Source organism: Pezoporus flaviventris, unplaced genomic scaffold (assembly GCF_033815535.1).
Source record: "Pezoporus flaviventris isolate CSIRO_AGI_PZ_B2104156 unplaced genomic scaffold, CSIRO_AGI_Pfla_v1 ptg000047l, whole genome shotgun sequence".
NCBI lineage: Eukaryota > Metazoa > Chordata > Aves > Psittaciformes > Psittacidae > Pezoporus > Pezoporus flaviventris.
In genome coordinates, this window is record NW_026892595.1 from 16,104,961 (window position 1) to 16,131,400 (window position 26,440).

At 37.7% G+C, this 26,440-nt stretch overlaps 1 protein-coding gene across 15 annotated transcripts in view; it reads left to right on the forward strand.

Moving 5' to 3' along the window:
• Positions 1-26,425, forward strand: part of AKAP9 (A-kinase anchoring protein 9) — a 429,434-nt gene extending 403,009 nt beyond the window's left edge. For 12 of the 15 annotated variants that reach the window (XM_061468443.1, XM_061468440.1, XM_061468453.1 and 9 more), the window contains 25 exons: positions 431-550; positions 3,427-3,603; positions 3,715-3,819; positions 4,230-4,382; positions 4,622-4,801; positions 6,979-8,058; positions 9,168-9,314; positions 9,705-10,208; positions 10,617-10,680; positions 11,421-11,539; positions 11,934-12,125; positions 12,857-13,045; positions 13,594-13,738; positions 14,462-14,681; positions 15,690-15,840; positions 16,699-17,364; positions 19,045-19,250; positions 20,017-20,125; positions 20,956-21,141; positions 21,397-21,597; positions 21,977-22,209; positions 23,168-23,253; positions 24,016-24,136; positions 24,892-25,031; positions 25,827-26,425. In XM_061468443.1, coding sequence (XP_061324427.1) covers positions 431-550; positions 3,427-3,603; positions 3,715-3,819; positions 4,230-4,382; positions 4,622-4,801; positions 6,979-8,058; positions 9,168-9,314; positions 9,705-10,208; positions 10,617-10,680; positions 11,421-11,539; positions 11,934-12,125; positions 12,857-13,045; positions 13,594-13,738; positions 14,462-14,681; positions 15,690-15,840; positions 16,699-17,364; positions 19,045-19,250; positions 20,017-20,125; positions 20,956-21,141; positions 21,397-21,597; positions 21,977-22,209; positions 23,168-23,253; positions 24,016-24,136; positions 24,892-25,031; positions 25,827-25,870 — 5,538 coding nt within the window. In that variant the 3' untranslated portion in view covers positions 25,871-26,425. The remainder of the gene's footprint in view (positions 1-430; positions 551-3,426; positions 3,604-3,714; positions 3,820-4,229; positions 4,383-4,621; positions 4,802-6,978; positions 8,059-9,167; positions 9,315-9,704; positions 10,209-10,616; positions 10,681-11,420; positions 11,540-11,933; positions 12,126-12,856; positions 13,046-13,593; positions 13,739-14,461; positions 14,682-15,689; positions 15,841-16,698; positions 17,365-19,044; positions 19,251-20,016; positions 20,126-20,955; positions 21,142-21,396; positions 21,598-21,976; positions 22,210-23,167; positions 23,254-24,015; positions 24,137-24,891; positions 25,032-25,826) is intronic. The other 3 variants (XM_061468444.1, XM_061468446.1, XM_061468451.1) reach the window with 3 other exon arrangements.
• Positions 26,426-26,440: the final 15 nt, after the last annotated feature.

Here is a 26,440-nt window from a genome sequence, read left to right on the forward strand (position 1 = left end):
GTTAAAACTGAAATACAAAATTCAAACCATTTATATTATTTCAGGGGTTTTTACTGTTGGCTTCTCATGGATATTAACACAGAGTTAATTTCTAATGCTACATATATCAAAGACAAACATTTAAAAAAAATTATAAAATCCTGGCTTGTTTCTATTTGTGTAGTATACCTGGAACAGAAGAAACAAAACTTATTTTTGTGAAATAATACTAGATGTATCTATGCTGTCCTAGTTTTTTAATGAAAAGTGAAATTGGTTGGCCCAAATGCTGAAAGGAGTTTTTGTTAACGGTAGTTGCAAAAGAGGATCTGCTGCCTTAAAAATACTGACATACTGTTACCAGCCTCACATTAACAGAAATACACAGTAGTAATATACTTAATTTAGATTGAAATCAAATGGTGTATCCACATCATTTCTTAACTTTCAGGAGCAAGCAGTTGACCGAGAGCACGAAAGAGACGTATTCCAACAAGAGATCCAGAAGCTGGAACAACAGCTTAAGATTCCGCAAAGGAGTCTGCCTGTCAATGAACATCAAACCAGAGAGGTAACACATTTTATTATTTGTACTCAATGAATATAAATGACAAGTTGACAGCTGTTAAGAGACCGTAATGAAGCTACTTTATGGTGTACCTGATCTGCATCTATTTACAAACCAGGAAGGTAAATCCCCTTAGAATGACGGGTAAGGTACTGGGGGAAAGTAGTGAACCTCTGTTTTCAGGGTTTATTGGTTGGTTGGTTGTTTTTAGTAGACATACAGTGACTTCATAACTTTGAAAAATGCTCTTTCATATGACTTAATTTAGAAAATCCACTTTTTTTTTCAGAAGCCTGTGGAAACATTCAGGACTACTTTAGCAATTTTATATGTTTTTATGCTGTTTTGTGACATCCTGTTTATAGCACAGGTACAAAACTGAAGTAATTGAGTTACCAAGGTTTAGCACCTGAGATGTAGTAGCGCTGTCTATGTACACTTGAAGCTCCCTGGTGGAGGCCTGTCTCCACTGAAACATATTTAGTGACTATAGAACAGCAGCTCAGGGGAGTCTCAGAAAACTCTTAGATCCAGCAAAATCAAGAAAAGTTGAAGCAGTGCAAATGCTATACATTATGAAGCTCTTGCATGTTTTATTTGATGGCCTGTTAGTCAATTCAATTGCATTTTAGTTTTTGTAGTTTTTCTTTTGTCCTGCTTTTTGAGCAGGGCAGATACATTTGCATTATTTTCTTGGCTGATTTTCAATATTAAAATTTCTCTTATTAGGTTGCACTGAGATTTGCAAATTAAAGTTCTTCCTGCGGTAGTTCAGTTTTTGTAATTCAATTCTTAAATATTATCAATATTTAGTATTCTGTATTATATAGTTCGGGATCATAGGCAGTAATAGAACAGAAGTTGGAAGTGTGTGAGATGTAAGTTGTAGAAATAGTTAATTACTTGCAAGTCTCAGATTTAGAAGTGTAATTCATAGGGGAGGGTTTATACATTTCAGTACAAAAAGTTTGTAAGAAATCTCAGTCAAAGTATTCAGTCAGCACTATGTGATATGGTTGTCAGCAGTCTGTAACAATGCATCTTCTGGAATTAGTTGAGTGCTTAACACATAGGGAGCAATTCCCTGTTTCCTTCTATTGCAGTTTGTGTGCACACTCCTCTTCTGTTGACACGTTCTACAGATGGCAGAGACTTTTTAGCATGTGTAGTTTTCCTGAATCCAAGTTGTTCATTTTGAGTTCATTTTGTTACCTGTCTGGTTAAAATTTGGGGCATGGGTAGCATGTGGATTCGTAATTTGACAGCATACTAAAAATTGCCCCCCCCCTTTTTTTTTGTACAGAATCTGTATGTAAAAATCCTCCTGATCTATCACACACATACTACATATATGTATGTATCTTAAATTGGCAGATATGCTACAATGAAAATTTAAAGCATGCTTTAAAATGAAAGGTAGCTATAACTGTGGTTAAAAATCTGAGATTTATATTAGGTGCTTCTGAATTAGATTAGATAGATAAACAATAAGATAATGTCTGCAAACAGCTGCAACATTGTGTATCAACTAATTTAGAGATATATTACAAGTTATAGTGAGAATTTTCAATGGTGTATTATATTTACATTTAATTTTTATCAAGTGAGGCACATAGTCTTACTATATAGTATATTTTGATGTCATGAAGTTACTTGGATAATAAATAATACATTTTGTCATTATTTCTCATACTTTTCTGAGGTAGCAGCTTTATTTTTTCACAGTTGTAAGGTTTCTGAAATGCTCTTCTGCTTTGCTTGAATGCTGTGAGCATTTACTGTTGATAACCATTTCTTTTTTTTACTGTTGTTTCAGCTATACTCTGTCAACTTATTCCAGGGAGGGTTGTCATAAAGGGTTTGCTCTAGACTTGATTTTTCTTTTACCATTTCTCTCTCAGGACTTTTCTGTGGTCACTTCAGACTTTAATGTTACTCATGGATGGATAACATCAATAATGCCATCCTGTCAGCTTTATGTTCTGGGCCTCTTCTCTCCTATCTATTGAAATGCTTTGAGCCTTCTACCTTTTGGCTACATTGTAATGTCCTAATTGTAAATACTGAAATCAGTTTTTTGAGTGGGACAAACATTACTTTCCATGTCTTGTGCTCAGTTGCTTAGTTTAACTCGGGTATTGACTCTGCATTGGGCCTAGTACCATGGATTTGCTACAGATCTTAATCATCTCTAATTTTGATTAATTGTTTCTGAAATACTGCTGGAACTGGGATCATTCCTATCTCTATCTCCTAACTACTTCAGTTATTCTTTTAATATGCTCCTACAGAAGGTGAAGTTATATCATCCATCACACCTGTTTGGTCCCATGTATCTAACACATCAAGAAACCAAAACTTCCTGATTCGCAAGACAATTCTTTTCAATGTTAAAAGCATATCCTAAAGCTCAGTGGGTCTTTGTGTCACTAATCAACTCCTTATTTTGAATAATTTTGTCACAGATTTTTATTACTATGATATTCCTCAAAGGTGCAAATAGCATCTTGACCTTAGGGTCAAGACATTCCATTTGTTGATGTTAAAGGTCTTTTTAGTGGGCTCCATAGGGATGCCATACTACTTGCTTTTAACTGACTAGAGAATCTGAAGGCTTCAGAAGACAAGGTCAGTTGTAGAGAGTAGGTGATACAGCACAGAACATATCGCTTCTTAAAAAATGCTGTTTGAATTTGTTGGATGTAGCACTACAGTATCCTAACTTCATATTCTGTTTCACCTAAAGAATAGGAGTTTTGTTCTGAGGAAAAAAACAAAAGAGGTATTTTTTCCCTGTCAGAAATTAGTGCTGTTGCTATTGCTAGCAAACCCTTCCAATCTGGTACAACATATTCATCTTCTTGCTATATTATCACCAGGTTGAACAGTTAACAAATCATCTAAAAGAAAAAACAGACAAATGCAGTGAGCTTTTGCTCTCTAAGGAGCAACTTCAGAGAGATATACAAGAACAAAATGAAGAAATTGAGAAACTAGAATGCAGAATAAGAGAACTGGAACAAGCCTTAATCATCAGTGCAGACAACTTGCAAAAGGTATTGTTTGGTCTAAAACTACCATTTAGTTGCTACTTTCTTATATTCTTGAGAACAAAACAGTATATCTTTTTCTTATCTGTTCATTATTACTATTATTTATATTTAAAGGTGGAGGAAAGGAAACAGTTTGGCACCATCATAGTAAAGGGAGAATTACCTCTTGAAGTGCAACTGCAAGCTGAACGAGAAGCTGTGGACAGAAAGGAAAAGGAGGTAAAACCTGTGAAATATTCCATGTTTCTGCTGACATTTTGATTTATTAGCTTTTGCTTTCCAGTTGAGTTTAGTGAGGTATAAAGGTGAAATTTTTTAACAGATTGGAGAGATAGCAGTCCAAATGCCTTTGAAATTCCCTTGTGAGCTAAGATAACTGTTATTATTGTCTATGTTAATGCTAATGACTTACAAGAGCATTTCTAGAACCAAAATTGAGTCCAGTTAATGAAAAACAGAGAGCTTTCAGCTGATTTTTAGTAAGTTTTAAAATTCCATTCAGTTTAAAAGCACACTTCTGTTTCTGCATACCAAACCAGTTTACTGTAGACATTGCACTTGAAAATTAGGACATTTAATTTTTGATATGACTGTATACTCCTTTGCTACCCTTTGTTTTGGAAACATAGGTGACAAACCTTGAAGAACAACTGGAACAGTTCAGAGAGGAGCTAGAAAATAAAAATGAAGAAGTGCAGCAATTGCACATGCAACTAGAAATTCAGCGAAAGGAGGCCACTACACGCTTGCAAGAACTTGAACAGGAGAACAAATTATATAAGGTGTGTTACAGAGAAGCCCAGAGCTTTGTTCTAGAAATGCATTATTAGAAAAAAGCCAAGATATAAAATTCTCTCTCAAGCATTTCACAGTTCAACTTGTAAAATATTAATAAACTCTTGTAATTCTTATTCCATGCAGTTTGTTGATATTAATTGCTATGCCTTAAATACTCATACAAGAATATGCAGAAAATGTTATGTACTACTGTAACATGGGTTTGTGGGGGCTTTTTTGGTAGGATGAAATGGAAATCCTGGGACTAGCTATCCAGAAATCTGAAAAATGCACCATAAAGGACCATCACTTAGTGGCTGGGAGGCTCGCTCACATCATGCGAGAAAAGGAGCAGGAAATAGATCATCTTCATGAACAAATAGCAAAACTGCAACAGCAACTTGAAGCCACAACTGATAACAAAGTACATACTTTTGAAATCTTTTTTGGAGTCCTACTTTGTGTTGCTAGATGTTTAAAGAAAAAAAACCCTAATTTCCCCCCACCATGTAAATTATCTTCCATTGCTGCTTTAATTTAAACACGCAGATGCTCCAGTTTCAAGCAACACTTTAACCCTAATCTATTTTTCCTGTTTTGAAGGGTACTATTTGCTTACTTTTCTTTTTATTATTCTGCCTAGTTTCTGCTTGAGTTTTTGCTTTAAATTCTTGTTCATTCTGTATTCTTCTCAACATTCATTCTACTGTCTGCCCTACAAAGACTTACTTTCAGTGTTACATTTCAGTGTTGGGTCACATTTGATTTTATGGAGTTTTTTAGCAGTTAAACTTTTGTGCTCCATGAGCTGTCTAAATCCTTTACTCTCATACATACCAAAGCTGCCAACATCTTTAATCCAGTTTGGAGCATGGTGGATGTGCAAAAAGAAAAAAAAAAAGCTGTGTTTTGTTAGAAATGGAGAGCAAGAAGGACATAATCAGATTCACCTTTCTTTTATTTACTGAGATTTAACACCTGTAGATTTCCGTTCATATATTCACCATTCAATTATGTGTATTTATGATAATAAGCTGCTGCTTCTGGATTAATTCCATTTTATACAGCTGTAATGCTGTTCAACAGAATTTGATTTCAACAGAAAGTCTACTTACTGTGCATTGATGCGAGACCAGAAACAGGCTCTCACTTTTCATTTTTTCATAGAAAGAAAATGGAATTTTTTCAGTGGATGGAATTTTCATTCTGGCCATTTTAAATGTAAACATGCATTAGTCATAAGCTTTTACCCTGAAGCAAGTATTACTCAGTAAGGTGAGAACAGTAGTTCTGTTAACCTTCAATATAGGGTAACATTCTACTGTTGAGCCCACTAAAATAGGGCTGCGTCCAAGCTGGATAATTTCACTAAGATCTGTGCAAAATGAACCTCGGTGAATAATGAATAAACTTCGAATTGGGTTTAGGAAATTGGATTTAGGAAAAATCATACTTTAAGAATCCAGACCTGTTCTGCATTATACAATAACCACGGTAATACAGTTATATTTCCTTCTCTTGAGAAAAATACACAGGATTCACATATGATTCATTTTAATGACTGCTTCTTTTCCTGCTATATAAAATTTCATTTCTTAATTTCATCTTCTTACTCAGTTATATTTTCCAGGACATTAAATACTCTGCTTAATTATGAGATCAGTATTAAATATTAATTGATTGTTCTTAGGTTAATCCCTTTCCTAGTCCCTTGGACATCTTCATCCCACTAAGTGCTTTTCTTTTAATTACTGTATTTGCCTTCAGTGGTCCTTTATTCCATAATGTTATGAAGAAGAGCAACTGTTATGCTGTTGATAGCAATCACCAGGATCACTGTTCTGTTCTTCTGAAAATTAATGACTTCACATTTTATCAAGTAGTTTTGAGCTTCCTCTAGTTTCTGTGGATTTTTAAAGATACATTCTAGGTTACAAATTCTATAATTTATATGGTCACATTTGTAAATTTTTTTCATACATATACTTATTACACAGTTGTCTTATTCTATTTAGCTAACTAAACCTAACAAAGTATTGAGAAATGAAGGAAAAAGCATGGCTATTTTAGTAATTAATTTAGTCATCTTTCTTCTATTCCTCTTCTTTTTTTATTCTTTGTATTTCTGAAAGGCCATTTTAGAGTTCCTACCTCCTGTAGGTACCTTAACATTGTATTTCATCACATCTCTTCCTAAATATTTTTGACAGATTTACTTCTGCCTTTTTCAGTGTAGAAGCACTGTTCATTTCAGATATCCAGGTATTCCCTTAAGAAAATATATCCACTTTGTTTCTTCAGTGTTTCAGATGTCTGTGAATATTACAAATGCTTTCACGTCATTTGATGCTTTCATACCTAGTTTGTAGTTCATTATGATCGCTGGCTACTTTGTGGGTCTTAGTGAAGATGTCCTGGTGCTCATAAAGCTTTACAAGAGACATCTCATCAAGAAATTCACAGACAGCACACTTTCTTTTACAAGATGTTACAATAGTTTATTAAACTGTTGCTGAAGTCCAGGAGAAAAATTATCTGAGGTTTTAGTAGCTGCCCATTATGAAATTCTTTTCTTTTCTTTGTTTTCTTTTTTTTTCCCAGGTTGTTGAAGAGCAGAATGAACATATTCGGGAGCTTGAAGCCCAGGTAGAATGTCTGAAAAGTGATCAAGAGTGTGTGAAGAAGAAAAATTACGAGGAAGTAGAGCAGCTGAATGATGTTATCGACAAGCTTCAGCAGGAACTGGCAAATATTGAGCCAACAGTACCTGCAGACATTGCTGCTTTACAGGAAGATGCTGACAGTCTAAAACGCACCCTTGAAACAGTTCTGGCAGAAAAGGAAGCTTTGGAGAAGCAAGTAGAAAGCGCAAATGTAGAGGTGTCTCGAGCAAAGAATGAGCTTGAGGAAACCAAGTTAAAAATGAACCAGCTAAAGCAAGAAATAAGTATGTTAAAAAAAGAGCATGAAAGAATAACAGAGAAATATAAGTGTGCACTGATGAAAGGTGATAGGGAAAAACCAGAAGATGGGAGCACTGAAAAGGTGGAAGAAGGCTTACGTGAGAAGGTAGGGTTGCTAGATCAGTCCCAGCTTGCGTCTTCAGATGAGAACACAGGAGTCGCTATTAGCAAGATGGAGGTACAGCTGCAGCAACTTCAGGCATGCATTAAGGAAAAAGATTCAGAACTGTGTCAGTCCTACAATGAAATAAAAGCCCTGAAAGAGCAAGGAAAAGGTGAAAGAGAAACACTTAAAAAGAGAATATTAGAACTAGAAAAGATACTAGTGGAAAATGTTGCTGCTGCTTTTGTGAGTCAGGTTCAGCTGAATGCAGTTCAAGAGCAAAGGAAATACATGCAGGAAATGCAGGAATCTTCAAAATACGTAGAGAAAGCAAGCAAGAATGCCCAAACAGAAGGGTTGAGTGATAGAACTGAAAATGAGATGGGATCAAAATTCTTAGTCTTAAAACAGAGGCTTAGTGAGATGGAGGATCAACTGGCAACTGTAAATCAGACCTTGGAGCTAGAAAAAGAAAATGTAGAAGTTGCACAAAAGGAAGCTAAAGTGAAAGAAGAAAGACTCTTAGAACTTCAACAGTTACTAGAAGAGGTTCAAGAAAAGCACAAACGAGAGATTCAGAAATACATTAAGCAAGAAGAAATGCAGACATGTCAGGTAGATGCCATTTTCTTTTGGCTTGTTTTCACTGAAATCAGTTATTTCATGTGAACTATACTGACTGAAAAACTTCTTAATGAGACTAGTAATAGGAATATTCTGCTGTGTTGAGTAGACTTTTATTTCTGTGTTACTTCTGGTGTTACAGAGAAGAGAAGGATGTTATTTTTAGGTGAACCCCAGTATCAGTTTCCATTTTGCATCAAAAGCAGTTTGCCCTTCACAAATATAGCGTGATTTTAAATTTTGGTCATATACTTTGTTACTCTGTCTTTGAATTGACATAGAATGGAGTGAACTACACTTTTACACGACATGGTAGATCAATAAAAAACAAAATGATAATGATTATATGTGAGAGGGTTCAGAATGGTGAGTGATAGTACTTTGTGCCTGTACGGATTGTTGTTGTTTTTTTTTTTTGTGGGGACAGAAGGGACAATGTTTGTTTATGTATGTTTTGATTTTAGTTTACGTTTTCTTGCTTTCCTGTCTTGATTCCAAAGATACTTCCCATCAGTGGTTTTTACCAGTATACATTTGTCCTGTTTTCCATCCACCACTGGTTGTGTTGCCTTTGAATTTAAAAGCTTCAGTCAAAGTTTTCTGGACTTGATAGCCCAAACATGGGCTTAATTGCTGAAACTCTTGAGTTCAGAGACATCATGGAACCCAGTGCTGGACTGGAAAAGGTTCCAAGACCTTCATCCAAGTATAGATTGAGTGAATGTCATAAATGTCTTATAGGCTTAAAAGTATTATCAGATTTCATTTCATACTCTCTGTTCCCCTTCCTCCATGTTCTTTCTACGTGGTGTAGCCAATTTCTCCTTGCAGTTCAGTAACCTGTAAGAAGACAGTCTTTCCTCCCATACTTGTCCAGTTTGTGGGAGTTAATCTAGGAAAATAGTCTTTAAGTCTTAATTTTTTTGAGGCTATGTTAATCCAAGTAACATACACTTGTTTTCCCCTATGGTTTTCTCATTCGTGGCTTTTGTAGGTTGGCGTGAAAGCGATCCATGCTGTTAATAGTTGATTATTTGTAAGATTCTTTACCATTTTCTATGTCTTGTGTACCATTTTCCATGTCTTGTGTTGCCATGTAGGTAGGGGCACAACTCCTGGGAAGTCAAAAAGAAAATGTGCTTATTAATGAACTTGAACTAGAGCAACTTAAAGAAGAGGCAGCTGCTGCTAAGGAAGAACTGAACAGTTACAGAGAAAAGGCAGAAAAACTTCAGCAAGAGCTAGCAGTAAGAACTGGATTGTTCCATATTGTGTTTAAAGTAAATGGTTATGCAGGACTTCCTGTGCAAATATGCATGCTATAAGTTTTTTTGATCTTGTACTGATAATGCCACTAAGAAAAACAGTCACTCAGTACCTACTGTCGGTGGAACAGAACTGGTGCTGTAGACTAAACCTTCACTTGTAGCCAAAGTGCATAGTAGTTTTACAGGCCACTACAGTGCACCAGTGGATCTGGAGCTGTATTTCTTGAGAGCTGGTATTTGCTACCATGTGTCATAGCTGCTTTAAAATAGGACTAAACTGAGGTCTAATGGTATAGAGGGCTGTTTGGGTTTTAGATACTTACTTTAAGTATTTGGAAGGACTGCAATTCAGATTCTCCATATTTACAGGTGAAAGAAGCAAGTCTGATACACCTTCAGGAAGACCTGTGCAAAGTCAAAGAGAATCTAGTTCAAGCAGAAGAGAGACTTGCAAGTTATGTGAGAAAAGACAAGGAAACGGCAAAACCTGAAAACAAAAAGGATGCAGAAATAGCATGTGATTTGTTAGACAGTGAGCCTACTCCAGTTAGAAAAAGCTCATCATCACAGACAGACAAGGCTATGGAAATAAACAGCTGTATCCAAACTTTACCAGTTCTTGTTAAAAATGCAGAAATCCAAAATGATCTGCAGAGTGGATGTTCTTCAGAAGAGATTGCAGAGATCATAAGAGAATTTACTGATAAAATTGATCAAATGCAAGAACTCCATGCTGCTGAAATCATGGACATGGAGACAAGACATATCTCTGAATCTGAAGCATTAAAAAGAGAGAAGTTTGTTGCAGTGCAAGTACTGACTGAAGAATGTAATACTTTAAAGGAAGTAATAGAAAGTCTACAAGCTAAAGAGGTATGTATCCAATTTTATATTCATTGAACTGCTTTGGTTCGTGCTTTCACTCTTGCTACAGAAATCCCCATTTAAAGTCCATTAAGTGTGAACCATCACATGTTCATTATAAAGCTTCTAAGTATTCTAATGTTTCTGTAGTCTAGGGAGAGATTATGAACCCCTTCTTCAGCAATTTAAGTTGCTTCCATATGCTACTACCTTGGACCTGTCCCGCTCTGTGAAGTGTGGACAAGTGTAGGTCACCCTATTGAATACCACCTTTCTCATCTCCATTTTGATTACTTTGGTTGCAGTGGAAACTAGACAAAGAGGCTTATGTTGTTTCCTGCTCCTTAAAATCAGCTCCCTTCTTGTGAGTGCATGTGCAGTGATAAAAGATTTGATTATTCTGTTTTCTACATATAGGGGATCCCAGTTTCTGGATTAACACGTTCTCTACCATATCAAGGTAGAGATGGAGGTTCCAGTGGTAAGAAAAGTTACATTCTTTCAAACAGCATTATTAATTAAATATGCTTTTTTAATACTAAGTTTATCATTAGAGAGTTTGTGTTCTAAGAAATAAAAACAGCTACTCCCCATATTGAAGCAGAAGCCTGCTGAGCTAGCAAAAGATGCAGAGCATGCCATGTCTCTTAATTTGCTATGGAAGGAAGATTACTAGAGTGGAGATGGGTTGCATCAAGGCACCAGATGCTAACTTTTTTATTCGCACTGAAGTTCCTACATTCTTCTCACATGTTACATTACCTCTTCAGCATAGCTTCATCATCTCTTGATAGAATTTAAAAGCTACAGCTCCCTAGCAGTGGGAGATAATAAGCACTGACTTCTCCAAGAGCAATAAAAATAACTTACATGGTTCCTTTCATAGGCAGAGCCTAAGCATATTAGGAGGAATTCATTTGACAGAAGTGTTTGTGCAAGAAGTTGTTTCTCTTTTACAAATAAACTAGGATTTTTAGGTTTGGGGTTTCTTTTGTTTGTTTGGTTGGTTTTTTTTTGGTTTGGTTTGGTTTAGTTTGGCTTTGCTGTAACTGCTTTGAACCTGAAAAAGAAACAGTACAAAACAGGCAGTCTCCAGGCTTAAAACCAGCTCTGGTGACATGCAACCACCTGTTACAACAACAGACAAAAATAATTGTTTGATGCCTTTTCTTCAAAGTTTCACAGTAATCCAGCTTTCATCTTTCTTTTCTTTTATTTTAGACTCCAGTTCAGACTGGAGTCAGGGAATGTATCTTGCTCAGACCCAGGGATCTGACACGATATCTGAAGGAATAGATGAAGGTGAAACTTCAACAGATTTACTTCCAAAAAAAATTAAGGTAAAATAGAAATGATCATTTTTATTGTGGAGCAAGAGTGATACTGCCAAAAGCTTAGATAAGCTGCTGCTTGAGTAGTAAAAAAGAGAGGCCTTTAGATAAGTTTTGAAGTGTCGGCTATTTTAATACATTTTAAAAAAACTTCTGATTTAACTTTCATGTTAAGTTAGGTTAAATATGAGGGGGTTTAACTTGTTTTCAGTTATTATTTTGAGAAATAATTACTATTTATTGTAGTTACTCTGTGTTAATGTCATGAGCATGTACTACACAATTTTACAGATTGTTATTAACAGGTGTTGAGTTATTATCTATATTACAAAAGTAAACAAATAAGATTATTATTACTATCCTGAGGACTGGCATTACTGATTTCTTCATGCATTCACTGTAGGGTTTGCTGCGAGCAGTCCATCATGAAGGCATCCAGGTGCTGTCTCTCACTGAATTTCCGTATGGTGAAAGGGAGATGCCATCTCTTAAGCAAGAGCCAGAATCTTGGCTTGAAGAAAGGAAAGCTTTTCTAAGCACCATTTCATCTTTGAAAGACCTAATTGCAAAAATGCAACTTCATAGAGAAGCTGAGGTATAAATAATATCATAAGATTCTATCTAAATAAAAAATAATTGATGATTACCTTGTAAGGCACATTTACAGTTCAGGCTTAAATGGTCTAAATATACTGCTGTAAGGCCGAAGATTTTAAAAATACATGGTAAAACAGCTTACCATATTTTCTGGTGATAAAATGTATCTTAAATTGTAGCTTGCATTTGTGTTTTGTAGCCTTTGAGTATAATCCACCTTTTTTAAATAGTTCTATTTTGAAAGCATGTTTTCAATGGCCATTAAAGTGTATTTTTTAATGTTGTTGCATATTGGTATAGTAAAACTTGGATGCTATTAACAAGATTAACTTTATATCAGTTCAGAATTAAATCTTCTTCATACACAGTATCTGCACACTGCCAAGTAGCTCTGTGGGAGCCTAGCAGCATACTGATAACATCATAAAAATTAAAAGGATAGTGTCATACAGTAACATAAATATTAACTACGTGGGGCTAAGCTTTCAGTTACAAAAAGCTAAATTGCTTCCATCTAAAACACAGATGAAAGATTAGCATTTGTGTATGCAGAAGAAACGATAATGTGTACAGAAAATACATCCGTTTGTATGAATGAATGTTATTCAGCTACTGAGTAAGGAAGGCTCAGTATTCCACTGAAAACACACACTGCACATAAAATGATAATGACCATTCTTGATGGAAACTTTGAATTCTGCTGTTTAAATTGTTTTTATACCACTATAGATTTATGCAAGTGCTGAATCTCCTGAAGGTGTCTCAGACTGGCGAGGAGAACTTCTGCATGCTATTCAGCAGCTTTTTGTGAGAGAACAAAATGTTCTTCTTGCTGCGTTTCAAACTGAACTTGCAGAGCTGGGCACAAGAGATGCAGTGATATTGATGAATCAGTTAGAGCACAGACTGCAGGAGCAGGTAATATAAACCATACTTCAGTCAAAGTGTGTTTGTCTAAATTAGATTTTAATTTCGAATGTACAAATCCACTTTAAAATATCTGTATTACTAGTAGTTTGGACAGTATAAGGGTGAAAACAAAGACTTGTAGGAAGAAGAGGTGCCTTTAAAAAGAAACACTGATGGGGTATGGGGAAAAAACCAATTTTGGATGCACAAGCTAAAAAAAAAATACAGCCTTGAGAGATCAGTTTTAATTAAACACACTTGTCCTGAGCTTGATTTCATTAAGTTAATTAAAATTATGTTGCATTGTCTAAATGAAAAGGTAGCTTGTATATACAGAGAAAGTTGTAAGGAGAGGAAATGATGAAGCTGCTGTAGGATTACTAAAATAAAAAAATAACTATTTCTTCCCAATATTATAATATTGGCTTAATAGTGACTTAATTGAAAATGTTTTGAATATATATGCAGTATGAATATGTAAGTAAATGTAATATCTACACCATAGATACCCTAATAAAATCTGGAGCTTTACTTTCAAACATTTCTGATGCTAATAGGCTACAAACCAGACAGCAGCAATGGACTCTCTTCAGAGTGCAGACAGAAGAAGCTTGCTGATGGAGATTCAAGTCTTACATGCTCAGATGAACAGTAAGAAAAATAATCCAAAGAGAGAACAAGAAATGGATTCAAAAAGCCAAGGTGACTTCTGTGGTAATAATGTCTGTTTCCAAATGCTTTCATGGCAGTGCTCATAACACAGTAGGTGAAAACTTACTACTTTCTTTGCTCTCTGATGCTCTTTCTGAGTATGCATACTTTTAATCTTTAATTCTTATTGGACTGATTTTACAAAAATAGTCTGTGTTCTTACTACTTGTATCAGATTGAAAGTGATACAAAGTTATTTCAGTTGCTGTAAAAATTGAGCTTGTATTTTAAGGTTAATTTCCATGTATGTGCTTCAGTGTTTAGGTTCAACAGCTTTGAAATTCTCCAAGTTGGATGGTCAGTCATAATGAGTAAACGGAGAAGCAATTAGAACAAAAAAAAACAAAAAGTTCAGAGAACAGGTATACTTCCAGTCAAGTAAATGCTCAGTTAGTGTTTTGTCACAAAAAATTTGGTCACAAGTATACATACATACCTAACTTCAGCTATTAATCTATCGTAATCCAACTGATACATATCGGTATGGTTGTGCACATAGTCTTTTAAAAAAGTGTAAGAATTGAAGTAACTTCTCGGAAAATACAAAAGTTATAAAGTGGTTTTCCTTTCAGTCCATTATTATTGAAAGAATATACTGTTTAAAAATACCACTCTTAGTGATAGCCTTGTGGTCATTCTCTGTGCTAGGGAAAACTACCCAAAGAGTGTTGTTTGCTTGCTAAGTAATTTCCATATTAATGGTGCTCTCATTAGAAATGCTGGAGTATAATATGCAGCAGAAGCAGTCACAAATACTGGAGATGCAAGTGGAGCTCCGGAGTATGAAGGACAGAGCAGCTGAGCTTCAGGAACAGCTGAATTCGGAGAGAATGATGGGTGCTGAGCTGAAGAATGAACTCGCACAAGCCAAACTAGAACTTGAAGCAACCCTTAAAGCACAGCACAAGCACTTCAAGGACCTAGAAACCATCAGGTTCAGCTTTCAGTGCCAAACTTTGTGTTAACAGTGAAGATGATCTTTTCCATGTTGTCTCAAATCATAATATTGGCTTTATTAAGGAAGTTGATGTCATGTAATGTAAATTACATGTGCATAAAATGAATGTAAAAAACTTCTCAGTTTTTCTGTAAAACATATCTGACAAAGAACAGGCTTCTGTTCCATTTGTCAAAAAATGTCATTCTGTTCATTAGGAAGATACAATTCACAGTTTGATCTAGTGATTTATTAGTATCAATTTTTGACACATTATACTACCGTATACAAACTAACAAGTATACCATACTTACTAAAAGTTTTTCTGCTTCTGAAACTGAATATAGAGAAAAGAATTGCAGAGTTAAGATGACTGTGCAAGTACTTCCATATAAAATTTCATATCTTCTAAGTGTTGTTTTGGCATTGTCAGAAGCAGAGGTGACAGGCTAAATATTTAGCACTCAATAAAGCCATTATTATTTATGCCTTTGTTCAGCTCTGAGGTAGCAAATCAAGACAGAGTTTAAATTGGCATTATTTTGCAGATTACTTTACAACCTTTACAGTCCATAAGGAGCCAGATTCCTTTGCAAATTGATGCAAAATTTGGGGGGGGGGGGGAGGGGGGAAGAAAATTCAGAGTATAATTTTCTTTGTGAGACATAGCAGCAAGACGTATTTCCCCTGCATATTTTGGCCAGTGGCTGGCTTAAGTTAAAACTAGCTGCCTCTAAGCCACCAATTAATATTAAATGGCAGCTCAGAATTATCAGTATGGAGTACTGATAGTATGGACACACATGCTTTCATTTTTTTGAGTTATTCAACTCCATTTTTATTTTTTGAGTTAGGCTTGTTTTTCTAAATTAGCTTTTTGCAATTACTCTACTAGACAAGCAGTGTTTCCAGTGCACAAGATGGAATAAATATCAAGTAACTAATGTCACCGTGATGGGGATTAGAGCTACTGTCTAATCCGGGAGTTGTCCGTTTCTCTTTTAGGACTGAAGTTAAAGAAAAGGCAGCTGAGCTAGATGTTCTCAAGGATACAATGGCCAGCGAACAGAAAAAATCAAGAGAGCTACAGTGGGCTTTGGAAAAGGAAAAAGCTAAAATGGAACGCAGTAAAGAAAGAGGAAGAGAAGAGCTTGAGGTATTCCATAATCCCAAGTGGTCCGGATCAGGGAGCACACAGTTATTCTTTCGGTTAACACTTCATCTCGGCTTACATTTTTGTCCAACGTGTGTCCTGTCTTCAACAGCAGTACTGTATCTTCTAGAGCAGGAGAAAGATGTATAGAAGCTGTGTGGCAAAGAAAGAAAAAGGCCCGATGTAAATTTCATTTAAATCAGTAGGAGTTTTACAACTACCAGTTTAGGGCCAAGATGAAAAGATTCTACTTTGTATAATAGAATCAGATATTCAAGGGGACAGGGCACTGCTAACATGGCTACACCTAGCCCCCACTGCAACTTAACTCAGAACAGAGTATTTATTATTTAAGGAGATACATTGTTTGTTTTCACTTTAAAAGTTAGATGTTTCTCCTCGTGAAAATCAGACTAAGGAGTTTAAGACAAAATGTACCAGTAGCTTCCTTGAGTGAGGGAGAAGAGAGGATATATCCTCATGCAAGTATTAAGACAAAAAAGCAATCATTAACACAGATTTATTTGCATCTTGAAATCTTAACTTCCAAAATTCACTTCTATAGTTTTAGAAAGTAAAGCAGTTGCCTTCAACATCAGAACTGCAGCTTTTTGTATCTCATTAAAAAGTATATATCACAAATATCCTTTTATGAGATGATCCGGTCCTAGAACAGACACCTGTAATAGATTTTAATATTAGATGTAACTGCAGCATTGAGTATTGTCACATAATTGTGGCTAGCAAAACTGTTAAAAGCAATATGTGTAGAGGTAGCATACTTGCAATTTGCAGGCAGTAACACAGAAAGTGTACACAAATAGCTCTAATCAATCCTTTTCTTCTGTTTTCTCATGGAAGGATTTGAAATTTTCACTTGAAGATCAAAAGCAGAAGAACTTAGAGCTAACTAAACTCTTGGAGCAAGAGAAGCAGCTGTCAACTGATCTGCAGCAGAAAATTGAATCCCAAGAAGTGCTCAGTGCTGCCCAGCTGTCACACGAGCGGGGCCGTAATTCTGAGTTGCAGGTGCTTCTTGAGTCAGAGAAGGTTCGAGCTCTCGAAATAAGCAGTGCCCTAGAAAGGGAAAAGGAACTGTGTGCTCAGCTTCAAAGTGCTGAAGATAAGGGGCAAGCTGGAGCACCTAATCCGTCTGAGGAATTACTTAAAGAGCTGCAGAAACAAATGGATGAAAAGCATGTCCGTGTAGTGGAGTTAGTAAGTGAGATGGAGAAATATAAACTGGAATCTGTGCAAGTGAGACAGCAAATGGAAAAGGAAAGGCAGATCCAGAGGAAAGCATTACAGGTGGAACAAGATGCTAACATAATAGCACAGAAGAAACTCCATGAACTGGAGTCCAAAGTAGAAGACCTTCAGTGGCAGCTTGGAGAAAAGAAGCAAGAAGTTCTTAAATTAGGGAATGAAACAAAGAAGTTGCAGGAAATAATCCAAGAACTGCAGAAACAAGAGCAGGAGAATGGAAGGAAGGAAGCTGAAAGGACACCAAGCCACAATACAAATGAGGTACAGTAGGAGTGAGAGCAATGTGTAATACTGAACTGTGCAATTTAGCTTTTAACTCTTTTGATCAATTAACATTGTGTGTCACTGTGCCTTTAATCAATCTGTAAAATAGGCTGCAGATTACAAAATATGGGCACCAGGGAGAAGGAAAGCATTCCAGTTTTTCTACCTAAAACTGTTCACACACATCCTCTGAGAATGAAGCTGCAGAGATATGTAAGGAGGAGAGTGAGCAGGAGAAGTGCACCTCAGTGTACACACACACTTTGTGCCTCAGTACAGGAGAAAAATATTCCCTGCACGCAGTTGCAGGAATGAGCTGTTTCTGCTCAAGAGTGCTCCAGGTCAGTTCTCTTAATCTTTAGTTCATAAACCACAAGTGATTTTTGAAACATTTAAAAATGGTCTCCCAACAACTTTAATAATTAGAAAAGTAAGTAATCAAAAAGCAAGTGTGTGCATGAATATGTATGTGTTAGCAAACAAAATAGAAGAAATTAAGGTAAAAAAGTAGGAATTTAGACTAATTTTTATATGAATGAAAGTTGAAACTGCTGTTGCCTGTAAATTTTTTTCTCTCATAGAAAGTTTTCAGTTAATTTTGAATTCATTTTAAAACTCTTCAGAAACTTCCCTATAAGATGTAGGTGTTTCTGGGTATTTGGTATGTTAATAGTCCTGGAGAAGGTTGACAGGAGACTTGCCTTTTTGCTGCCCATGTGTTTGCCATCGTTCCTTGCTTTTTGGTCTGTGGAGCCAGGAAGGAAATTCTTCTCTTCATCTAATTTGGCTACTGGCTTAAATCTTCTGAAGCATTAGAAAGTACCCCCAGCTAGAGGCAGGCTGTTGAGTGTATTGATAACTGTGATAACATCAGCCTTCCTGTCATGCTCAGTGTGTGCTCCTTGCTCTTCTGAATGGAGGTAGCTGCCAACACCACGGTCAGTGAGCAGTCTTCTCTTGGATCAGGTTGGCAGTGGCTGTTGGGTTTTTCTCCTCGGCAGCAGGCAGTATGATCTGCTTTCCAGGATCTGCCCAGAGTTTCAGCTAATGAATCTCCTGCCACTTCCTGGGACATCTGCAACACCCTGCTTTTTTCCATTGGTACCACACCATGGTCTGATACCCAAAGGCACAGCAGTACGCTCAGGTTTCCTTGGAAGGGCTAACAGTTCCATGGCCAGTGTTAGTTAAGATGAGGAGAACATGTTCAGTTCTTCGCTTCACTTGTGGAAGCATCAGTTGTATGGTTGCCTGTGACTGTGGACTGATTTCCATGACCATAGTGGGCTTTTCCAGGCCTGATCCTCTGGCTATGAATTGGTCACCAAAATACATGGGCACAGTGGCCCAAATGCCATGCACAACTGGTACCGATACTGCTGGTGGAAGAAACAAAAAATCTTGGTGGCTTCCTGCTGGCCAAATCCATTGAATGGATTCACACTGTAGCTGTATGATGGCTAGATCTTAGCCAAGAGAAGCATCACACTATACCATTCACAAATAATAGTTTAGTGGTATGCTACAACTGTAGCATAGCGTTTCACACTGAACTCCTTCTTGTGTCAGAACTGTTTGTTCTTCAGTTCCTGGGTGTGTTTCAGAATCAGATGTTTCCGTTTTAAAGCACTGGACCACATGCATTCTATATGTATATAAATACATATTTATCTCCAGACTACCTGGGATACACCTAATGATAGAACAAGAAAATGGGTTCTCCAGCAGAAAATGGAAGGAGCCGAGACCAATGAATCGACCTATCCCACAGTGACGGGAGGAGGAGAGCTCTCTGCTGCTAGTGAAGTTCTGCAGAACGTCAGGCAAAAGCTGCAGAATGCATTTCCAAAGCTGAAGCAGTTGGCTCGGAAAGCTGCTAGCAGGTCAGACCAGTCTTCAGCTACTTGGTTTTGTTAATGCTGCTCTAAGTATTAGATGCTGCTCTAAATATTAGATGTTTAATATGGTCCTTTTTGAGTTACAGCAAAATTGTCTTTTTTTTTTTTTTTCCTCTGAAAAGTGGTAAGGTTTATTTGAGTGTTATGTAGGTAGATCATTTTAAAACAATTTAGTAAAAAACTGAAATAATTCAGTGTATCAGGACAAATGTAGGGATTACTGCTATGGATCATCACCCTTGCTTCTGTCAGAGAAAGAATTTCATGGTCAAGTGAAGTTGATTTTGATTCTTATTGTCTGAGGTTGCTATCTCATTAAGGCAAAAAAAAAAATAGCATGGTACCAGGTCCATGGGAGGTTTAAATCTGTTTTTATTTTGCTGTGATGGTGATTTACTATTATTTATTCATTCTGAAACAGTTGGGCAAAGGGGAATGTGTTACATCTTGAAAATATCTAAGGTTTTGCTCACACAGATTCAGCAAAGAGGTGGGAAGCAGGGCCACGTTTTGAAATGTGCTTCATGTAGAAAACATACTTTTCTCCAAATTAGTGGGAACCGTTCTGTGCAAAGTCTTTATAAAAATGGAGCCAGTTGCACTTAGGGTCACCGAGAAGTCTTGGAAACGTTGCCGCGTCCCCAGCCACAATGCTGAAGTGACTTGATAAAGTCACAGTGTGTGAAGTCCCATCAGGCTGGCTCAGGGTCTCAGACTGTACCTGCTCCTGAAACTCTTGCTTTTTGTTCAGGTTGCAGTTTGAAGCAGCAGATGATCAAGACTTCATCGCAATACAGAACGCTATCGAAGAAGTTATTTCAGAGCTGCAAAAACTGCCTGGGTTGTCCTATCTGGAAGAGGTGAGAGTGCAATGTTGTAACTGGTGGCAGAGTGGGTGATGTGAGGGGAAACCAGCAAGGAGTTGTTAAGTCTGTACTTTATGGTACACTGCTCCAGTGGGTGTTGTGATTTGAAGTGTAAAAACCTCTTTCCATTTGTGGTTTTTTTTTCCATTTTAATTACCTCAAAAGTGAATTTTCAACTTTCAAATTGAAACTTTTCCAGTTGAATTATAACTTTCAAATATCATGGCTTTTCTTTAATAAAAAAATGTCTTCCTTTCAGCAGTATTTCTGTAACTGAGGAGACTTTGCTCAATGCTTCTCAATATTAGAACCAGCATTTAGTATTTACTGTATTTGGTGATGCAACACATTTACTTGACTGCCTTTTATTTACTAAGGGAAAGGCAGTTGCAGATTGAGTAGTGTGCACCTATGTAAAAAATGAAATGAGGTGATCTGTGACAAAGAATTAAGCAGTATGTGATTTTTTGACTGCTTGGCTAGGTCCTTACCTTCACATTAAGCAAGTGTTTTCAACATGACTTGAAAAAAGCTTTGAGGCTTTTCTTCTGAGTTAGATAAATCTTAAACACAGTAGAAAAGCTTTGCAAGTTGGTACAGTTGGTACGGTTGAGCTTGTGTTAAAACACTGTGCTGTGATATACGGGGTAAGAATAGATGAGAAGGTCACATTAATCTATAGGTTACATGTGCACCTATTTTCTATATAAAAGTCATTAAGAAGTTATGGTCATTATCTACAGAAGTTTTTCACTGTAAGCCAGTTATTTTCAAGTTGCAGCTTCAATCTAATACAAGTTTGATTTTATTTTTCTTCCTTCTAGCTGAAGCTAGTGCTGCCCCCAGGGACACCATCCAGCTCGCTGACTGAGAGGCTACTGAGACAGAATGCTGAGCTGACAGGCTTTGTCAGCAGGCTGAGCGAGGAAAAGAACAATCTGAGGAATGCTGTTATGAAACTGGAGGAAGAACTGAGAAGATACCAGCACAGACAACTTTCTGGAGACTATGTATGTCTGTAGTGGTGCTCATATGGTAACATATAGACAGGCATAAAAGCATTATTCATTGTCCTAGTCACCCAAGTGGAAGTGATAAAGCTGTCTGTCTGGCTTGGCTTCTTCTGCAGAGTAAATGGGCATGAGTTGTTCTTGTCCTGTGCTCAGTACATTTTTATAAGCTGTCCGTCAAAGCAGTGACTAAAATGACGCTGTTTTGAGTTTTTCCAAACTGCAAGGTTCAAATTCACTTTATTTTGTCTTCAGTCTTCCAGACACTCATCGGATGTTGGGGTTAATATCGATACTCTTGTTGCCTCCGAGAAGGAAACCTGGAACAGAGAGAAGCTGTCACTGCAGAAGTCTTTGAAACAAGCTGATGCGGAGCTCTCCAGGCTGAGAGCAGAGCTCAGGAGTGAAGCTTTCTTCAGAGAACTGGGATCAGATTCCGAGAACGCTGTTTTAAGGGTAGGAAGACTTTGCTGCCCACATAGTAACTACAGCTGCGTTTTTTTCATTTTGATTCGGGCCTGTTCTTCATTGTGTTCACTCTGCTTGTTCTAAGTAAACAGATACTAATTCAGGGTTGAAATTTTCATCCTCAGATACCTGGCTCTTAGTTTCTCTCCCCAAGAATGATCTGCAAGCACCGATGTTGTCTTTTAGCGTGTGTTCTATTTCTTGCTGCTCAGGTGATCCTCAAATTATGAAGCTACACTCAACAAGGGTCTTCTCCGTGACAAGAGAGAAATGAATAATCATGGAAATGCCTTAGCAGTTGCAGTGTCAAAACTCTTAGAACTGTAATTGTTCTTTCAGCTGATGGGGCCTTTTTTTCTTGTTGTAGAGAATTTATGGCAAATACCTGCGAGCAGAGAGCTTCCGGAAAGCTCTCATCTATCAGAAAAAGTACCTGCTGCTGTTACTAGGCGGATTCCAGGAGTGTGAGGAAGCCACACTGGCCCTCATCGCACGGATGGGCGGGCAGCCTTCCTACACAGACCTCGAAATCATCACACACCATTCGAAGGGGTTTACAAGATTTCGCTCTGCAGTCAGAGTGTCCATTGCAATTTCAAGGTGAGCTGGAGGAAGTTAAGATTTCAGACAGGTATCACTGTGCAGTTTAACACATCCTGTTCTGGCTCTCCAGTTAAATCTAGAACTTGCCATGTTCCATCTGTGTAAATTATACACTTTTGGTAGTCATGAATATAGTAGATGCTGTGTGGGGTAGAAGTTGTGCAGAGCATAGCTAAAATCTGTAATAGGAATAAGCAACCTGACTGTAGTTAAAAAGGGCTCGGTATTTGATACTCAAAAATGGATTAAAATTGGATAAAGCCATATTAGAAAAAAATTCTAATTCTAGGATATGCATTTACTTACAAAGGTATTTTCTGCAACATAATTTCCTTTAAAGGTTAAATTCTTACACAGAAGTATGATACAGGTTTATGAACTGATTTTATCCATCTGGGTGGTTCCTCAAAATCACAAGACTCTACGTCTCAGGCTGATGATGAGTAGAAATAGATGAAGATCAAGTGAATGTTACTAACGCGTGGTACTGCCATGTTGCTAGCAATCCCTCTGCACAAGTTTGAATCCCCAAGCACTTGTGCTTGCTACTGATCAGAGCTTTATGTGTAGTATAAATTCAAGATCCTATCTTTTTTACTCATAGCTTTCAGCAGTTACAATTTTGGGGATGCAACAGGGCAAAAAGTGTATTTAGTAAGATTTTGAAATGCTGATGCCCTGTTGCTTAGGTGCTCCAGCCATTTGCTATCCAGTGGGATTTACGCAGCACCTCTGGAATTGCTGGAAATGCAGAGGTGAAGCTGAAAGCAGATTTGGACAAAAGATGTTTTTCTTAGGGATGCATATAAGAATGTTTTCTACTTCATCTTCAGGTTTTAGATGTGCATCTGTTAATTTTGCTTGGTGTTCAAGAAATTCTTTTGTCTTCTAGAATACAAGCAGCAGAGTATTTCATTTAGCCTGAAATAATTTATTTTCTTTATTTGAAATGCAGAATGAAGTTCCTGGTTCATAGATGGCACAGAGTTACAGGTTCTGGTGTACTGAGTGTCAATAGGGATGTCTTTAGCCAGAACACAGGTAAATCATAGTCCAGTAATGGCTGATAAATGGTACCACAAGTCACACCACTGCTTAATGGGGATGGGTTTTAACCTGTGTTTTCCTCATGTGGAAATGAATGGGGTGCTGTTCCCCCTTCCGTTTGTTAGAATTGCTTGGATTAACCTATTTCTCAGGTTTCTGAGAGTTTCCATGCTCAGCACAGACACAAATCTATTTCCTTTCTCTTCAGTCTTGTTTTGCTCCATTGTGGGTGGAGTTTAAAAACTATGGCACTTTTGCCTATGGAGCGTGTTTGGAAGAGCAGTTTTAGCCACGTCATTTGGTTTCTCAGAAGCGATCTGCATCTCCAGATCTAAAAGGAGATGCCAAGGACAGGGATGGACAAGTGGCAATAGAGCCTATTGACCAGCCTTCCCTGGCCTTTCCCTCAAGAGCAGAAGTCTGTCGTTCTTCTGTTATAGCTTAAAGTTTGGGAAACCTGGTTTTCTGTTGGCTTTTTGGTAGGATCCTAACAGGAATCAAAAGCTTTTTTATTAATTCCTGGCTATCTGGGTCTGCACTAAAACCCTGTCCTGCTCAGCCTGGGGGAATTTTTTCAGTAACATCAGTGAGGCTGGGATTTCACCTCTGGTTTTCTCTGACACAGTCTGAAAGCGGTCTTCTTTTGTTAAACACCATTTTTGTGATGTGCAAACAGAAAACTCATGTTTGAGATTCTCTGTGAAGTGCAAAAGGTGTCACTTTGTTTAGTTTTCAAGGCATTGTTTTTTCTACTAGGTAATGAACTGCGGCCTGACTCATTCTCTGGTGGCATGGATCTTTATGGAGAGCAAAGGCATTCCTATAGATCCAGGTCAGACATGGAGTCTCCTAAATCTCCTGTAAACTTTCTACATAAGTACGTTTTATTTTAGATGATTATTAGCTATCAGAACACTAAATCATTGCATCAGTGCTTACTGAGAAGGTTTGTAATCTTTGGTGCTGTAAGATATTTTTTTACTTGTAATTTGTTATGTATTCTTGCAAAACATCTCAGTCCTTTCCTTTGCATTTACTTATCATGCTTATCAAGGCCAGAGCTTGCAATTACTTCTGTGCCTGATTCACAGCATCTTCTTGGAGCTGGTGGTAGATTTTAGCCATTGTGGGGTTTCATTTCTAAATAAACCACCTCAGCATTCTTCAGCTTGTGACAACCATAACAGTTCATTAGGGCAAAAAGGTTTAATCTGTTATGGCCACTTTTGACTTACAGAAGGTAACAAAGAGGCAGAATCCTGTAAAGGTGGCTGTGTCCTTGTTCATGCAAGCTTTTTAAATAGAAAAGCTAACTTGAATCTGCCACGGCTTCTGCTGCAGTCTCGCTAGGAATTTGCTGGTCAGTCTTTGTCCCAGAGAAATGCAGCAAGAAATCAGGTGCAATAGAAGGGAGAGGCCACTGGGAAGCGTGGTTTCTCTGGGGGAGGCAGTACGGTGGCGTGGGCAGTAAGCAGCAGGGAGATTACATGGGTCTGACATGCTGGCCACCATGTGGGTGAGTGAAGGGTTGGTGCGGTGTCCCTGCATACCACAGTTTGCTGCGTCTGCTGATACTTAACGTCTTACTTGAAGCTGTGCTTTTTGGACACATGGGTGTTGTTCTGCCCCCAGGTTTCCCAGTATGCAGGCGGACTTCAACCCAGCCTCTTTTGCCTGTTCTCAGCTGCAGAACTATGATCCTGAGAGAGCTTTAACAGATTACATCCACCGGCTGGAGGCCCTGCAAAGACGACTGGGCAGCGTGCAGTCAGGTGAGGGCTCAGGCAGTCCTCCCCATGACTCCTGAGTAGTGCAGGCGTGGTTCTAGTTGGAAAAGATGCAGTGGTTCTCCAAGATACGGAAGGAATTCTATTGTGTTTAGGCATTTTCAGCCTTAAACAAAGAGAATATTTTGAACAATTAAAGTTCCGAGGTAAAAAACTCATTCAAAAGAAAATGGTAAGATTCTTTGAAGGGAGACAGACATAGAAGTGTGTTTTATCAGTAACGTTTCCTCTTTCGCTGACCTCTAATAAATGTGCAGCAAGCATTCAGTTGGTATCTTGCTAAGACTTTAAGCTAGATGGAGAAAAATCACAGAATGGCTTGGATTGGAAGGGACCTTAAAGCTCACGGGCAGGGACACCTTCTGCTAGACTGGGTTGCTCAAAGTACAATCCAGCCTGGTCTTGAACACTGCCGGGGATGGGGCAGCCACTTCTCTGGGCAACCTGTGCCTAACTGCACCCAAAAGACTGGGATGTGGGCGTACAGGGGGAATTTCTCCTATCGCTTTCATTACAGAAGCTGCAGCTGGTTTTGTCCCACAGATGATGGTAATTCCTGTGCTGCAAAAGGAATGTAGCAGGAAAATTGTCAGATCAATAGGGCATTACTTATCAAACTTGATTTTTGTGGTTACTGTCGTAAAGTCTTTCTTCAGCATAAAATCCATCATTTGAGGGAGTTTTATCTTTCATGCTTGTTCAGCTGAGCAACGTATCATTGGTGAGTCCTTGTGTACTTATTCCAGGCAACCTTGATGAAAATCTGTCTCCATCTTACAGGTTCGACTTCCTACACTCAGCTGCATGTGGGTATGAGAAGATAATACCTCAGTTCCACCAGCTCCGGCACTGGCAGTGATGATGTTCATGGATTGCCTTCCATAAATCCATGCTCTTTCCCTGCTTTTTATCATGTGTATATTTTGGGACCAAGATGAATACAGCTGTACAATTATATTACAGGTCCATCCTGGCACACCCCACAGACTGGGATTTATGTATATAGGCACTTTGTGTTCATGCAAAAAACACCCCAAAACCAAACAAAAAACCACCCCGGAACAACCCAGCCCCCTCTCCCCCCTTAAATTACATGTATATTTGTGGAATGCTAATTTAAGTGATTAACTTATGAAGTGCGTATTTATCAAAAGGGTGCAAAGACAAAACATGTATTAATGAAATGGAGCTACATTCAGCAAAGTTTACTTGCACTTTTTCTGGCAAGGCTACTGAAGTTACCTGATTCTCGTACTATTTGCTACCGGCAGCGCAGACAGAATATCACTTGTAGAGACCTATTTTTGTAATGGTAGAAGTTTTGAATTTTATGGGTATTTTGTCAAAGTACTGAAATAAAGACAACCTCATGCTTCTAACCGTGTTCAAAAACC